Source organism: Rousettus aegyptiacus, unplaced genomic scaffold, assembly GCF_014176215.1.
Source record: "Rousettus aegyptiacus isolate mRouAeg1 unplaced genomic scaffold, mRouAeg1.p scaffold_m13_p_10, whole genome shotgun sequence".
Classification (NCBI taxonomy): Eukaryota; Metazoa; Chordata; class Mammalia; order Chiroptera; family Pteropodidae; genus Rousettus; species Rousettus aegyptiacus.
This window is the reverse complement of record NW_023416285.1, coordinates 10,565,951-10,583,458: the sequence shown is the minus strand read 5'-3', so window position 1 is coordinate 10,583,458 and position 17,508 is coordinate 10,565,951. Positions and strand designations below refer to the sequence as shown.

At 37.8% G+C, this 17,508-nt stretch overlaps 2 protein-coding genes across 5 annotated transcripts in view; one reads left to right on the top strand and one right to left on the bottom strand.

Annotated features, from left to right (window-relative positions):
• The window catches only part of KCNIP4 (potassium voltage-gated channel interacting protein 4), a 904,027-nt gene extending 901,584 nt beyond the window's left edge, over positions 1-2,443 (top strand). The window contains exon 8 of one of the 2 annotated variants that reach the window (XM_016121276.2): positions 897-2,443. In XM_016121276.2, the coding sequence (XP_015976762.1) occupies positions 897-944 (48 nt within the window). In that variant the 3' untranslated portion in view covers positions 945-2,443. The remainder of the gene's footprint in view (positions 1-896) is intronic. The other variant, XM_016121275.2, reaches the window with a different exon arrangement.
• Positions 2,444-2,972: 529 nt separating this feature from the next.
• Positions 2,973-13,862, bottom strand: PACRGL (parkin coregulated like). 3 transcript variants are annotated; one of them, XM_016121274.2, is made up of 9 exons: positions 13,720-13,862; positions 12,443-12,510; positions 12,142-12,296; positions 10,056-10,123; positions 8,351-8,441; positions 7,930-8,064; positions 7,346-7,453; positions 5,946-6,026; positions 2,973-3,745 (listed from the first exon to the last, which is right to left on the bottom strand). In XM_016121274.2, exons 2-9 carry the CDS (start codon positions 12,492-12,494, stop codon positions 3,689-3,691), a joined length of 747 nt encoding a protein of 248 aa, XP_015976760.2. In that variant the 5' UTR covers positions 12,495-12,510; positions 13,720-13,862; the 3' UTR covers positions 2,973-3,688. The 3 variants fall into 3 exon arrangements, with proteins under 3 accessions (XP_015976760.2, XP_015976759.2, XP_036082604.1); XM_016121273.2 differs by lacking the exon at positions 13,720-13,862 and adding an exon at positions 12,978-13,705; XM_036226711.1 differs by lacking the exon at positions 13,720-13,862 and adding an exon at positions 13,588-13,692.
• Positions 13,863-17,508: the final 3,646 nt, after the last annotated feature.

Genomic DNA, 17,508 nt, shown 5'->3' with positions numbered 1-17,508 from the left:
TGGCTTCGAGGAGTTGAAGTCATCACTAGTTCAGCTGCCGTTTAGCATTACCAGAGAAAGCTCAGGGAGCGCCATCCATATACAATCTCCAGGTGCCCCCATCAATGCCCAAAGTCTGTCCCTTTAGGATTTTAAGGAATGTGCTAAACTGAACGCAGCCACAAGGCAATGGCATTTCCCAAACAATTCTTTCTATTGAGCCGGGATACCATTCATTTTTAAAGGTTCCTGAAGGCCACAGAGATTTAGTCATAACATATCCAGAAAGAGGTGTAATTATCCCACACGTGTACCAAAGCCCCAACCTCCAATCCTCACGAAGTTGGCCCTTAGCTCACACACAAACTGTTTCCTTCTACCTGTATAAATCTCTGTGATTTGGCCCAAGATCCACCTAGTGCGCCAACATTTGCGTTTGCTCATTTTGTCTTCCCCCCTTCAGTTCTCGAGTTTCCATTCTGGCATTCTGATTTGAGAAATATCCTGTTAACACCAAGATTCAGTGGAGGTGTTTAAAGCCTGGTAGACTCAACATTAAATGGGCTCTCCACAGCTGTCTGTGTGGAACATGGAAAGAATGCTGTTTACAGTTGCAACAGCACCTGAGCCTTTGGCATCAGTGGTTGGTGGGGAGGCAGAACTTAGAGGGAAAAGTGTGCAGCAGGTCCTTGAATGACGTCGTTCCATTCATTGCTGTCCACTCAGCATCACTAAATTATAACTGATGAGGTGTCGTGGGAATTTAGCTCATTTACATCAATCAATTTATGGTGAAACTGGTTTCATTACATGTCATTTCATTTAAAGCCACAGAACTTCCTGACAACGTGAAGTGAGGGTTTACTTTGCTTTCCTCTGCCGATACTCTGAATTTAATCCCCGTTTCTCCCCTACAGGATGAAAACATAATGCGATCCATGCAGCTCTTTGAAAATGTGATTTAACTTGTGAATACGTCCTCGATCAGACAAATATGAACTATTCTGCCACCCTTACAGGTGGAGCTACCACTTTTAGCATAGATCGCTCAGCTTTACACTGAGGCACGTTATGCAAACAAGCTTTGTTTTAACGAGAAGCAATCCCCCCCAGATTTCGAGTTATTCCAGTTATAAATCTGCATCCTTTTCATAAAGCCACCGATGGTCTAAGTCATCTCACACCCTGTGAATATTCAAAATTAACAGAATCTGACATATAGTTTTATTGATTCTTTAGCCATGGGATTATTGAGGCTTTCACATTATCAGTGATTTTAAAATATGTTTTTTGCTACTCATTTGTATGTATTCAGCCCAAGGATTTTAAATGGTTTTCTAAAACATTGGCATTCGCGTTTAATTTCCAGAAATTAATTTTCGTGTTTATATGCTATGATTCCATTTATATACTTTAAGTTAACAAGATTACCACAATTTAAACATACACACACAGTCCCGGTCAATTTCTATGGATCTGCTGCCGTCTGTTAAAGACATTCATTTATTTGGCTTTTTTAATAATATGAAACAAATTAGTTTATCACCAGATGTCAGCATATGCCTAATAAAGCTTATTTAATAAGCATTTCTTAATTTTCATATATGTACACACACACACATTACAGCCAAGGCCTACATGATGTTTATAATTTTGGATTTGTTCAATCCTGCAGGTTGACTATTTTCTAATGTGTCTTCAAGCAGAACTCCAAGAAGGTGTGAAATAGAGTGAGCCTGTTTACAGGCATATGCGAAAGGTCAGGTTCTGTCCTCCAGTACTTAGTAATGCTTTAAAAAAAAGTAAGTTTAAAATCTCTGAAGGCCTGTTCCAGCCCCTTCCCCCTGGACCCCTCGCAGCATCTTTGCCTCGCAGGGACAAAGAAACCTTGATGACCCCAATGCCTGCTAGGAACAAACAGCAAACAAGTCACTCTGAAAGCACCACTGATTCCATTCTATCGAGAACCCTAATCCCCAAATCTAGTGGAAAACGAATAAAAAGTATGCAACTCGTCTGACTGCATTATGATTTAGCTTACCATAAAACTCCAGTAAGTCAGATTCTTTTTAATGCTCTTAAACCAAAATTGTAAAGTTGCTACAACATTACTAGAGATCCACACACCTTCCCTATTTTGCAGAAATGTCACAGATTAAGAGGCTACAGTAGGGGGAAACTTGAAACTGTCTTTGCAACAATAAATCAGGTATCTATTCTGGTGTAGAGATAGGATGTTGAAAGCTGCCCTGCTATCACCAGTGTAGAAAAAGTAGTACAATACATGTACACTGAAACTTGCCATCACGTGTTTGTGGAAACTCAATGTGCACATTTTGTATTTCAAAAAAAAATAAAAAATAAAAGCAAATAAAATGTTTATAACTCTACTGTATCTTATAAGTCTTTATTCTAACAGATTTTATAATTACTAGATAAAAAGTATTACATTTCTCTCATGGCATTTTCTAGATGACAGATATCTCGGCCTTGGGGGTTGCTAAGCGCAATGAAGAGTAAAAGCAAGGCCGGTGGGCAGGTGGCTGTCATAGCTAATAGGATCTGAGGATGTGATGAGTGGTAGAGACCTGAGCAGACAGTGCACCGGACGGGGACCAGGAAGCGCAAAAGATCTTAGGGAGGACAAGCATTTCCACCATACGACTCCTCAGAAACGACCCATATTCTCGTAAATTACAGCTGTAAGGCTATATCTGAAGTGAAAATTGCAAAGAGCTCCCGCCAGGTATTGGAGCAAAGACAGAGCGTTCTCTGATGCTTCTGGAATGTGATACTGTTGCGCCTATGTAAGAGTGACCCCTAATGTCCATCACGTCAAAAGCAGCAGTTTGCTGCGGCTTTGGCGTGACTATCGAGTTTCTACAGGCTCTTTTCTTGACCTTACTTACGGTCTTACTCCTGTTTCCTATTTTTCTTCAAAAGCTTTTTTAATTGAATTAATTGTTCAACATAAGCACAACAAAACCACTGAATACACTTAAGAGTTTTAAGATTTTAATTTCGGAATATCTTCGTGTACTGAACATCCTCAGTGAAGTACAAAAATAACATTTACTTAAATACAATTAACACCTAAAGTTTAGGTAGTTTTAACGAGTTGTAATAAACAACATACTTAAAAGAAAATTCACATATTTAAAAAAAAATCTTAAACTAGAATACTCTGGAAAGAAATTTTCCAAGCATTCTATATTATAAAATACATATTTACAAACAATAATTAACAGTAAATTCACAAGTGTTTGTACAGTATTTAAATTTTCAGAGCCTCGATAAATATAAAATCCAGAAATAGCAAAATGTCTAGAAATAAGCGTACAGCTACTAACTGAAAAACGAATGTTATAAATAAAAGCCACTAGAAAACATAAATACAAACACATCCACTGTAAACCTAGTATGGTTGTTCACACAAACCACAGAGATATAAAAAATAAAACCCACAAAATTGTACTATTACAGAACTTTTTAATAGCTTTCCATCATTAACCATTCTTTTCTGTTGCTGAATAACTTTTACTATGATTCAGTAGAATTGTATATATTCATCTTAAACTGGTAAGTAATGAATGGTGGCTGTGATTTATAAAATAATAAACTAAAGTGAATCTGAAAAGGCTCCATTGGGTACTATGGTCAGCACTTAACAGCTGTCACCAGCTAGTGAGATTTCTGTTGGCTCCCCTCTTCAACAACATATGGAGCAATATGTTGGAATTTTAGATTTGATGATGAGAAGGCTTCCCTGTCAACAGAAAAAAAAAACGCAGCCTCATTAGTATCTTGCAGGGTGCCCCTAACAGGTGTTACACTTGCGGGAGCTTATCTAAAACAGTATCCAAACTCAAAACGAACAAAAAGGGATAAGGGAATGATAAAATAGAAAGTGAAATTTTTTTATGAGTTAAATAAAACAGAGGTTGTGTCTTACTGTTTTGCGAAAACATTTAACTACAGAAGTAGTTAGGGACTGGACAACCAGTATCTGGATCCGACTTCTGCCAGTCACTTCTCTGTCAAACGTGGGGGTAATTACCTCTCTGCACCTTGGTTTCTAAATCTTTAAAGGGAGGGTTGCAGTAAAAATTAAGAGTTTAATGTCTAAAAAGTACTCAAAAGAACACTTGGCAAGTAGTAAGTTCCCACATGCTCTATGAAGATCAGGTGTAAGTATGTACATTTCCCAAGGCAAATGTACACATTGCTTAGAAAAAAACATTAAATCAAACTCAGAATGAACCAATTTCAATTTAAGGCAGGTTGTAAACTGATTAGTTATGAAGAAAACGACACTGTGACCATCTGTAACTGATATTTTTGTTTTCCAGGAAGTTGTGTGTATCAGTGTGATACACACAAGCCCTAAGAAATGAGGAACTGAAATAGTGAGAAGGAGAGAAAAAGACCTGAAGGAATAAATAATACTTATTAGCCCTTATAACTTAAAAATCTTTTTTTAAAATTCTGTATTAGCATGGTTCAAAACTAATGAGATTGAGTAGCAAAAGAGGAACTCCCTTATCTCTGGGACCTTGGATTGGTCAACTACACCTCAGTATTCCCCCTACAAGTCTTAGTGTGCTATTTCTTAACTTTTCGTACACGCTGTCCCCAACTCTGCACACACGTACCCGTGAAATCTAACACGCGGGGCCCGCCTCTTTCGACTTTCCCCATTCCCTACATCAGTCCACAGGACGCGTGGAAACCACCTGAGAAGGGTTTCAGGTAGAAAAGCTGTGCCATCATCATTTAGCACCTGTTTACTTGCATTTCACTGGGGAAGGGGGAAGGGGACACGAATTCATTTTGCACTCCAATTCTCAGAACAGCAAGCATATCTGAAAGCAAGAATTTCCCTTTTGCTGAGGAGGGACTGGCTTGGCTAGGGAATGGTTTTGTGCATCACCACAAAGTGTCTGAATGCTAATCCTCTTCCCAGGACCCACATGCAACAAAGAAATTCATTATCTAGCAGCCTTGGGACTTACTTCCTCCTCAGAAACTTTATTCTAGGCATTCATCAATTGGAAAGAATATCATCAATTTAAAAAGTCACTGAAATTGGTCAAATTAGGTAACTTAGGCAAAGTTTAAACTAAAACATCTGCCATTTTAAAACTGTATACAATCATACAAATTTTCTTTATGATTTAAGTCCTTTAGCAAGTACCCAGAATCAAACTAAGTTCTGCAGTGTTAAAAGAATCACATGCAACTCCATCATTCAGATCTGATTAAACATAATCACCAAAATGAGAAAGGTGTAATGCTTCATGAAGATATTTCCTAGATTAGATTATCTGAACACTTCTTTCAGATGCAAACTTGACCTGGTGGTTTGACACCACACAATGATGATGATAACCCCTACATTCTTGCATCTTCGTGCTCATTGTTCTTGAACATTAATTATTGCAAGTTTAAATCATCGGCTGACTCGTTCCTGTGTGTGCATGCTCATACTCGAGCACGCGCGTTCTTCCAGACATAATATTGCTGATATCTGGAAATCTCATTTCGATCACTGATTTACGGGCAAATGGTATTTTTTTTTTTAGATAGAAAAGATGGCAAATGGAAGGGAGAAAAAGGTACTCTGTCTTCATGAGCCCTCTACATTAGTCCTTTTGTTTTCTGAATGTTCAAAGCAAAAACATCCAAAATAAAGAAGAAAAAACAGCAGAAAGCTGCACCACACGGAGTGCCATGTAGTTATTTCGCACAGAAGTGACAGGCTCTGTATTTATACGACCTGGGTCTGAATCCCAGTGCTTAAAAACGGCATGACCTGGGCAAGACAGAGACTCTGAGCTCTTAAACGAAAATAATAATATCAATTCCACGTGGTTACTTGTGGCTGAAATTAGATAATATATGTTATACAGCCAATTCTGTAATATGACTAAAAGTAAAAAACGACTTAAGGAACAGGCCATACTTACGCTCCCACCGTGCAGCTCCAGCTTCTGCAAGGCATTGGTGACGGGCTCTTTGAATCTCCTGTCCCTCAGTCTCTTGGAGAGCTTTCAAAATAAAATTGGGGGAGTGAAAAGATTTGAATATTCACCGTAAGCTGAATATTCACCATAAGCATAGGTAAAACTTCCCTAAAAACTGGCTATCCAGAAATAATGTATTTGGCTCTTTTCTTATAGCAGGTACATGAACACCACTAAACTTGTTTTGGATTTCAAGGTTTCTCTTAGGAAATATCTCATAGAAATGTACATATAATAGACACCACTCTCTTTTAAAAAGATCAATGAATTTATGTTATTTTAAATTATATCAATCCTACAAAATCTGCTACAGGGTGGTACCCAGAGTAATTTTTCTATGAAATTGCATACTTTTCCATTCTGTGATTTGCAAGAGCATTTGGGGGACTTATGATAGAAAGCTAAGCCTCTAAAACACATGCGTTTCCCACAGTAACAATGGGAAGAGACACCAGAGGAGAGTGCGTTTACATGAATAATTCAGTAACTCACAGAAGAATCAGACTATAAACCCCCAGACCCCGAGCCCCACGCTATGTCCTGAAGACGCTGAACTCTGACCGCAAAGGGGGAGAGTACAAGGTGCATGAGGACAGAATCACAGGGGCGAAGATGGATATAACGCAATTCAGGTCATCAAGCACAACCTGCAACTTTGTCCCCGCACCAGACATCTGCAGTACTCACCTGGTTTCTGCTGGACCCTGCTCTGTGGACCTCTTCCCCTTGCTGAGTTTAACCTATGTCGCTTCACTGCCGGTAGTAACCCTAACAGTAGATAACAGCTTTTCTGAGTTCCCTAAGTCCTTGTAGCAAATTGCTCAAACTAAAGGCTGTATCAGGGACTTCCTAACTAAACAGTGTCCCAGTATACATTTGTGATAAAAATTAAACTACAAGTAACAGGAAAAACAACTCCTATCCTGAATGCTATTTACAGACTCACTAAAAAACTTACAATGAAAAACAAAGAAAAAGATGAAAGACATGACTACACAAGAGGGTATATAAACTCTGCTTATATTCATGGCTAATCCACATGGGCTTGATACCGTTACATTGTTTATTAATTTCTGCCCATTCAACTCTGCTTACTTTTTATGACGACCCTAAATTCTGCTCGTGTGAGTGCTTTCCATTAAAAAAATCTACAGAGCATACTGTCCATTAATAAAATATTTTATGAACTACTGTCTGATCTCTACATTTTGGTTAGGATGATGAGTTTCACGTTGAGGTTTTGAATCATCTTAATGATTAATATGAAGTTATTAAACCATAAATAGATATGGATAATGCATGATACATATTTATGACCACTCTCTAATCTTTTCAGTACTCACACTTGTAAGCAGATGTTTCAGATGGTCGTTTAGAGACGGACCGACAACAACACTTAACTGTACCAGCGCATTCAATCCTCTTTCAAACACCTCATCATCCGAATGGACCTGTGGAGCATTGGTGAATCAGGGGAGTAGGGATAGGAAGGGAAAGAGGGGGAAAGGAAAGGAAGGATGGGTTAGGAGAAAGGGCAAGCCAGTGGAGAAAAAAAGTAAGACTTAACATTCAAAATAAGAGGATGATCAACCAAATCTAGAACTGAAAAAAGAGCCTTTAATGCAGGACATGCAGAAGCGAAAAACCAATGGTCAGCCTGACCTAGACATTGATTACAATGTAGCGCAACATGCAGAAATACTGCTTGGGATTCATTCCTTTCTCTAATCACTCAAAATGTTCCATTTTACCTTTAGTAAAGGTGCCTTCGAGTAAGTAATCATCTGGCCCTGACTAACAGTGGCCCAACTCTACAGACACATCAAAATCAAAAGTAAAGGACTAATCTGCATATAATTTAGAAAGAAAGAAAGACGTAAAATATCCTAAATGTACTACAGTAAGTCCAAAGGAATAAAGGACATACCAGAGCTGCCTTTAACACAGGAACCAGTCTAGGAAGCAAAGGCACAGCTTTTTCAGGCGCGCCATGGACCAAAAGCAATTCTCTAAAACCCTCCTTTGACACGAAGGTGTATGGATGCTTAGTCTCTCTCAGACCCTGCCAAAGACCAAAAATCAGAACAGAACAAAACAAAAATCGCACATGATGTACTACCCACTTATTGTGCTAATGAAAAAAAATTGAATCCTTATTAGTCCAACTGCAAATTAAGTTTTATTATGGTTTTCCTAATCATGATATACAATTTCAGTAATTACAATTTCAATTAAACCAATAAATTGTGGGTAAAGGATGAGATTTACTGATGAATTACAAAATAACATTTAATGAAATTTTAATTTTTTTTCCATAAACATTCAGGAGAGATGGAGTGTTTATTTACCTCAGCTAAAGTAATAAGAAGAGGATCGAATGGAAGATTTTCAGGAGGACAGTCCCACTGTAATCTGTGTTTCACTGAACCATGGACCAATCTAAAATATAAAAATCAGTGAATGTAACAAGGATAACATAAGTATACAGTAAGCACTGATTATCTAATATATACATACTTTTTCTAGACCATAACCATGTTAGACTTTGTAACATGTAGGAAAACCATGACTTCAAAATATATTACAAAAACATCTTATACAACAGTGTCTATAATCCTACAAATTCCTACTCTTTCTGCAAAACTGTTCTGGTGGCAAAACTAAACCACCCTGCTCTTGCTAAGCCTACAAGTTTTGGAGTTTAAGGATGTTGCCATCTGTGAGTCTTAATGCAAATGTTACAGTTAATATGTTTAAATCATAATTATAACAATTTGTTTTATAAGAAACAATGTTTCTTGGATAGATCATCAAACCCTAACACAAATGATGTGATGTCAAGCCAGGTTTTATCCCTGTTAAAGAGAAGAAAATTGAGGCCAGAAATGTGACATGGCTGGCACCTGTAAGGTAACAAAGTGGTAGCCCCGTGAATTAAAGCAACTGCTGCTGTTTTTTGTTTTTTTTTTAAACAGCCTTTACTGGGGTATTAACTGACATTCAATAAACTGCGCATATATAAGTATATCATTTGGTAAGTTCTAGTGTATGAGCACATCCACTGCATCATCACGGCAATCATGACAATGAACTTCGTTATCATCCCCACATGTTTCTTCCCCTTTTGTAATGTTCTCGACTTCTTGACTGTGTCATTAGTGTTATTTTCATAATTGCTAGAGACTTCAGTAACTTTTTTTTTTTTTTTACATTTTTAGCAACAATAAACTGCTCTGAGTGGGGAAGGGGTATAAGAACCTTAAAATAGGGTTTCAATTCAGAACATAAATAGGAAATAATAACAATAAATTGAAGAGTGCTTCTTGTATTTATTTTTCACTTGCGGCCCTCCAAATCTGAAAATATCACAAAAAAACTATATTTAGTAAATTTTAAAAAAATAACAAAAAGGATGCTGTGACTATTCTTTCCACAATGATAATGAAATTTTCTAGCATCTAGAATAGGCTAAAACTGGATGTACTTAGAAGAAATAAATGATTCCCAACAGTGAAATATTAAAATGATATTACTCTATTATTAGCCTATGTTCTTTTCTTTAAATAGTTGTGATGTCTGTCCAGAAAGGTAGCAAGAACTACATCAAAAGCAAGAGCAGACATATGTACTCATTAAGAAATATAATTTCAATAAATATAACTGAAATTTTTAAAATTTAAGTTTTGAAATATATTTTTAAAAATAATGAACAATTTCAAAAAATTGTCAACTTTCTGTTTACAAACAAAATAGAATCATTTGCAACTTGTCCAAGCCAGTGAATGCTGAAATTGGTTTAGAAACTATTTCAATCCATTTCTTAAATTACTTGGTGGTTTACTTCAGATCTACTGGTAATTCTATTTTGGATTTAAAATTATTTTCTTCAACAATGTCCCAGGATCTATACCAATCCAACAGCCAAACTCTAAGTCACCATTATTTCAACCTCCCTCATAAATAAAACTTTCCGTACATTTAAACCAAATATTGTATTGATTTTACTCAACTATTCTGAATGACATGCTCAGTTAAAACTTGCATTGACTTTACCTGCAAGGAATCCCTCCCTTAGAGTAAATAGCTGCGAATGCTGAAGGGGCCCGGGACTGCTCACCAAACTGAAATAAAAATGACAAGGATACAATAAACATGACTATCGCCTACACTTCGTGAGATCTCATCAGTTTTAATCCATCTCAGGTCAGAGGCAAACAGTGACTTTCAATCCACCGTGAGGGTGTCCAGTGTGTCATCGTTATACTGAGAAACACAACTGAGAAAAATCATCAGGCCTCTCAGGACTGAAACCACAACCACAACCACACTTTGTATATTTCCTTTCACTCCTAATTTGTTTCAAATGTTTGAAGGTAGCTGAAATCAGGAATATAATAAATATAAATATTATAAAGATAATCCATCTTTCTATCCCCTCCCAAAGTGAGAGCTGCAGAGAGGTGTAGAGGAGGGTATATTTGTTTTCAGCCTTCGGCACATTTTCTATTTGTCCTCCAGCCAAATATGGATGGTCTAGATAGTCAAAGAACCTGTGATTTCTCCAAACTGACTTTATGCTTCTGTAAAATCAGACTCTGGTTGGGCAGGAATAACAGAGCTGGACACTGAGCAAGACTCTCACAAACAGATGCCCAGATGTGTCTGCTTAGATATAAAACTCCAAAGCTTTCAGTTTTGCTATATATCATTATCTTAAGAATAAATTAATTGTGGATGTACTCTCAAAGACGATTTAAGAGAGGATCAATCATAACACATAACAGTTAAACGATCAGCATAATTTCAATATAATTGATCAGAGACTTAAAAGTAAATGTTTTACCATATGGCACAAAAAGTAAATGTTTTACCATATGGTACTTTGAATATAATCAAATGAAACATAGTTGTCTAAATTACAATATAAATCGTTACTATATATAATGATAAATTTTTTAATCGCATGCAGTAATTTGAAAATATACTTAAGAATATAAGTTTAGAATTAGCCCTTTTCCTCTGGAAAAACATGTTTTGAGTAAAAATACATACATGAAATTTCATTAAAATACTATTAGATTCATTTGAGAAGATCAATCCGTGTTCTGCATAGTAATTCACAGCACAGTAATATTTCACTTATCTAGTTATAATTCCTGCTAAGAGAGACATGTTTTAAAAATTGTTTTCAAGTAAAAGTCATATCAAACAAGGAAATAAATTTAAAATGTGTTGTTTATATTGAAGAAAAAATGAAGACAAATCAGGACTACAAACTCCCGCAATTAAATATGGGAAAAGGAAGTAACAGCAGAAAGATGCCAGGGCATTCTTCAGGATTTCAATTTCCTTAACATAGAGTAGATTACGGAAAGAGGCAAAGGATAATAGATACTCAAACTTATTTTCGTTTTTCTTTTCTAAGTTAGACAATCTCCTTCTGCCTTCAGTTTATTGGATCCTTGCTTAAATATCTGCCATAGCTCATCTGCCATTAAAATCAGTGTCTCAGTCACTCTCATAATTCTTCGCAAGGACTGATGCCACCATCATCCTAACCTATGTGAGGCTGGAAGAGACGCCACCTGGTGTTGCACAGGTGTGTTCACTCTTCTATAATTCACTGATCTACATACAACTATGTACTTTTATGTGCATAAATCTCATGTTTGCTAAATCTGATTTAATTGCTGTGAAAAGGCAAAAGACTGCTATTTTTATAGTTAGGATTTCTGATGGAGTTAATTTATACATCAGAGAAAAATGGTTAGAGACCTTTATGCAACTATAGAGGCACATAATTCATCTGATGGCAATTAAATACAAGTTTATTCACTGCTATCAGGAAGTGAAACCACCACAGCAAATAAAAAATAAAGCTGATATGCAATTTATTTTATATTCACAATACTCACTCACGTGACAGGATATACCAAAACTGGTTAATGTCTACTTTCCACCTTCTCACCTCCTCACTCCCACATCATCTCCATTTTTCATCATTACTATGTGTTCTTCCTTCATCACTACCTCAAAACTAACCATCAAAAGAGACTTACGCTAGCATTCAGAGATTCAGTAGTATGTTATGTGCATATGACTTTGAAATATCTGAGTTAGGAATTTCCTTTGTACCTACTGGGTTAATTGTTTTAGGGTTAAGTTTATCACTTGGTCGAGGATGAACTTTTCTTGCAGACTCTGGAGAACTAGTTGACGACGAGGATTTACTTCGCTGAACCATAGTCCCATGTTTTATTTGTGTACTAGATGATGTCCTTTGATCACAGTTACCTGGGGGGTAAAAAAAAAAAAAAAAAGAAAAAAAAACAGAAAATCAACAAATTTGAAAACAATAAAGTTCACCTTGCATTCATCTGTATAACAGAATGTGCCATTAATGAAATTCACCTCTTCATTTAAAAAGAAATATTCTGTACCTGTCACTCTGTTTCTCAGCTGTGCATCTCCGTGGCACTCTGGTTTCTGCATTGTCTCCTTTTTACTCCTACGGTTAAATAAAACTGGATTTCAAAAATTTGGGGGGTGGGAAATTCATTAACAATATAAAGACCAAAACAGAAAAATGTAGAAAAGGCAGTAAAGGACACACAAAAAAAGGAATGGTGTGGAGCAAAATACCTGAAAAGACTAATGAGAAAATATAAAATTCTATCAATTTCAAAATATCAATGATAGCAAATTGAAAACCAGCTATAAGGAAATAAGATGTATAAAAACAAAAGTTCCCCTCCTCCCGTTCAAATTATCAAAATACACTGACAGACACTCAATGGCAATCCTCTGGCTATGCTCAGAAAACATGGACTAGCTTTCCGAAAGGAGTGGCTGGCACATCCCCTATCATCTCCATCTTCTCTGGCCTCTATATTTCCAAAGTTCCAAATGTCAGCGTCTGCATATCAAGTTCTACTTCCCAGTGACATAATGACTTCTCCTGCTCAATGTACCTACCACAAGCTCCTTGAACAGAACATAACCAAAATGGAGGTTATCACACTGAGGTGATGAACCCCTTAATCCAAGATGCCACCGGTTTTCTGGTCAATTGGGCTGAAAAACTTAGGTCATTGTTGTTTCCTTTTCCTTCACTTCCTACAGTCAGTCCTACAGGGTGGTCAGTGTGGTGTGAGAGGTAGAAAGGGCTGTGTGCTCAGATCTGGGTCTGCATCTCAGCTCTACCAATTGTGAGGTTTATGAATTCAGGCAGATTATTTAACCTCCCTAAGCTCTGATTTCCTGATCTGTTAAAAGAAGGAGATACAATGAGCCTATCAAGGCTGTTATTGAGTAAATATGATCATATGCCAAGTTGCTCCTTCTTCCACATTTCCTTTTCTACTGATGAAAGGCCTCTAATACTATACATGTCTGAATACCTAAAACCAGTTCAGGGCCAGGATGTTTTCAAAATTGGAAAATGAGGACACGCAGGGGGAAAAGGTGGAGGAAAAGATTTAAAAGAGGGCGTGGGGGAGGTACGGCCAGTTTCAATTAAGGCGAACGAAGGCTACTGTGGGCCAAAGCCCGACACTAGAAAATAAAGGGCGCGCTCTTGGCTCACAGCATCTCCAGGGTCCTTAGCAACGGAGTCCAGCGGCCCTAGTAACAAGCCAGGGAAGAAGCTGCTTGGCCGAAAGCGCGCGGGCGGCACTGAGGGATCCCCGCACCCGCGGCCCACGGCTCCCGTTCCTACCGCGCCTCCCTCCCGCCGCGATCCGCACACCAGCCGCCACCCCCGGTGGGGCTTATGGCCGGCGCCCCCTCGCCCAGCAGCCGTGAACCACACCGCCTGCAGTCGGGACTCAGAAAAATGAGGCTTCGCGGGGTCCCCGGATCTGGCGGCGCCGCTCATTTACGACAGACGCAAGCTGCGTCCTCTCAGCCAATAGGAGGAGCCTGCGGAGGAGGGTTGCCGTGGCAACGAGGCGCCAGGCTTAAAAGGCGCAGCTCCTCCGCTAGAGGTGCTGTCTGGGGTCGAAAAGCATCTCTCCCGGCGGTTGCGTTTGGAACGAGAAGTCCAGGGAGCAGAGAGAGGCGAGCACAGGCTCCTGCGCTCTTGCGCGGCGACCTCGCCCCAGTCCGTGTACTTAATTAACTCTTACACTTGTCTCGCACACTTAAAGTACTCAGTGTTCGACTATCTCGCCTAGATCATCTGAGAGCTGAAGACCATGAATTCCTGCCCCAGAGTCTTCTGGGGAGAAAGTTGAAGTCATCTGTCTGCCCAGCTGTGTAATTTCCTTTCCTGTCATACCGTATTCATATGCTATTGCATCAACTACATAATACACCCATATTTAAATAATAAAAAGTATGGGTTTTTTTTTTCGTACTACAGATTATTTTAATAAAACCGATGCTACGGGAAAATGTATCCACTTGCAATTCCACCAAAAGCAATTTGGGTTGTCATAGTAAAAAGTCCAATTCTTTTCAGCCTGTCCATTGCATCCTCTCCAGAGGCTGCTCCTGTTGTCGACCTTAACTTTTTGCTCAGGTGACGGCAAACTATGCGGTTGGCGTTGTGGGAACACTACAGGGGATGTAATTTTTCCCTGTCCTTGTAGCTCCAAACTTATTCCTTGAATTGCTGCCCCAGAAGCACTTTCGGTGTTTCTTGTACAATGTAGCAAATGCCCTCTGAAGAAATGAAATGAATGAGTGAATTCTATAATATTCCTAATGTAAACCTTGCACACTAGTCTATCTTAACTTTTAAAATTCATAATAATATATTTCCCTGTCTTCCCCACTAAACCGAAATGGTCTCCATCACATTTCTATCCCCAATATCTAGCAGAATGCATGCTTAATTTAACAGTGTTTTTTAAATAAGCAAGAGAATAGAAATAAAAGATCTATTCTTAGCTACTTTCATCTCTCCTCTTCTACGGCTTCTTCAAGACATTTCTTCTTGCACCTTCCTCACTCCTAGCACGCCAAACATCAGACTTAGCAGCACCTAGCTCATGGCCTTTTAGCCTCTGCCTGGAGTTTAAGAATAATTTGTATTCAGTATTGCAGTGCAGCCAGGTGTACATGTTCTGAAGCTAGGCTATCCAGACTGGAAACTCCACTTCATCATCTATGATCTATGAGGACTTGTGCAAATCGTTTGACCCCTACACGCCTTAATTTCCTCATCATTAGGGTCTTCGGTAAAAGCACAAAGTTCCTAACCCATAGGAAGAACTCGATAAGGACAAGCTTATAAATTATTGATGTAAAAGCAAGTTAAATTTTAAACAGAGTACACTGCAAGTTGCAGAAGTCGCCAACTATGTCTTGGTGTTAGTACAGGACCATGGATACTAGCATAGATTTTTCAGATTTTTAAAAAATGACCATTACTACTTGTGTGAGCCTCTCCTAATCATATTTAAATCAGCTTCTTGTAAACTTTCTATCTTAATTTTTATTTTATTTTTTTTAAAAAACAGCTTTGTTGGCGTCGTGACTTTGTCTGGATATCATGCAATAAAAGCCGGATACTCTTGTGACATACTATTTTGAAAAGACTATGAGACACTCAGTTGGAGCTGACCTAAATAAAGGTCAGAGTTTCTTTCTTAACGACCAACTTCAGGACTAAACTCTCAGGTTCTATATTAACTGATTAATGCACTGTCCCTTTAGTACCCTTACACTTGAAATTATAAATTAGTGATACATCTAATAAAAGTCGAAAACTCAGAATATTTTTCTTATTGTTTTAATTCCTAGTTCAATTGTGAAAATTTCTTAATTATATCTGTTTAGTCACCAAGCATCTTAAAGAAAATATCAGAGGTATTAATGGCTTGGTCTTAATTACTTCAATATAATGTTGGAAACATAAAAAATTTTTGATTTCCTAGTAGGCACATTTTTTTAAAAGTAAGAATAAACAGGTGGAATTAAGTTTAATAATATATTTTTATTTAACTCAATATGTCCAAAATGCTATCAATGTCTAAATATATAGACATATTAGTGTGATATTTTTACTTTCTTGTTATTATGCTAAGTCCTCAAAATCTCATGTGTATTTTGTACTGACAGTTCATCTTAATTCAGATTAGCCACACTGCATGTCCTCAACAGCCAGCCATGTGTGGGTAGTGACAACTATTGGAGAATGCGAAGAGACAGCAATGTCCTCAGAGAGTTGTACAAACATAGCACCAGGTGAATGCATCGTATCAAATCATTACAGAGCATATATGATATGTAGAACATATTGTTAGGTATTGTAAGGTCAATGCAAAATGTAAAGAGAAAACTGATTAAATTAGCTGACTATTAATCTCTATGGAATTAGTGGGTAATAGCTTCTTTTACAATTCATAGTTGAATTAGATCTGTGAAGAAACTTAAGCTTCTTCTCCTAGGACATGTACTGGAGAGGGAGCAGTGAAGCTTGGAGACATGAGGCACCTGGTCCTCTGTTGCCATCTGCCTGAGATGTACTTTGACCTTTCTGGTCTTCGGTCATCTATCCTTCATATGTAGATTTTTCACGTATAACTCTCATTCCAGGTTCTCATGGTTTGGATTCATAGAGAATTTTAATCTCCTCTTACGCACCCAGGAAGTAGTCTATTCTTCCCATCTGAAGTGAGAGAAACCCACCTCATGGGTTTCACACTGTGGAGATGATGGGAACCTGTGAGACCACCTTGAGTCTTTTGCTTAGACATTCCACATGACCATTTCTTCTGATCCTGCACCTTGATGGCTTCATGGGTATCTAGACCCTTATTAGTCCTGGGGTCAGGGTGGAGGGTGGGGAGGGCAGGGCACACTGTCTCTTTGCACTCAGATCTGGACCTGGACTCTGAATTTTCTTCTAACTCTTCCAAATGATTACTAATCCTTGAACTTGGCTTTTGAAACTTAAAAGCCAAGGATTTGTCTATTGTCAGTGTCTTTTTATGATGACACTGCCCCCTTTCTGAGGCAATAAGCATAAAATAGTCCAGCTGCAGTTTGCGTGGAAGAAGTGTCATGAGGTAGCAGGAAATATTATTTTTACAAACCTTTTTATTATATTAGTTTATAACTTATTTAGGATCTTTTATAAGATTTTTTTTTTTAATTCGGAGGTGTCAGTCAGAATAATATACCATTTAAAGAGTGTTTCATTCCACTTAGTTTAAGTATAGACTAAGCTGAGTGTTAGATATAGACAAGAAAAAAATGGTCTTCGCATATGTCTATAGAAAGTAGAACATTAACCATAATTGAATCAGTTTATTAAGTCCTGGGTAATTAATTCTTATTCTGTTGATCATTGGTTAATGAGTCTTCTTTCACCAAGTCATTTGCAACAAGGCTAAAATAAACAAGAAAACTTGAATTGGTCTCTGTACATTCTGACAGGTGCCCCTGGCAATAATGTCAGATTATAATGAAAAACAGGTCCATATGATTTTATTCTCCATAATATCAATAGTTAAAAGAATACCAACCAGGGATAATCTTTTGCTGGGTCAACTTTGTC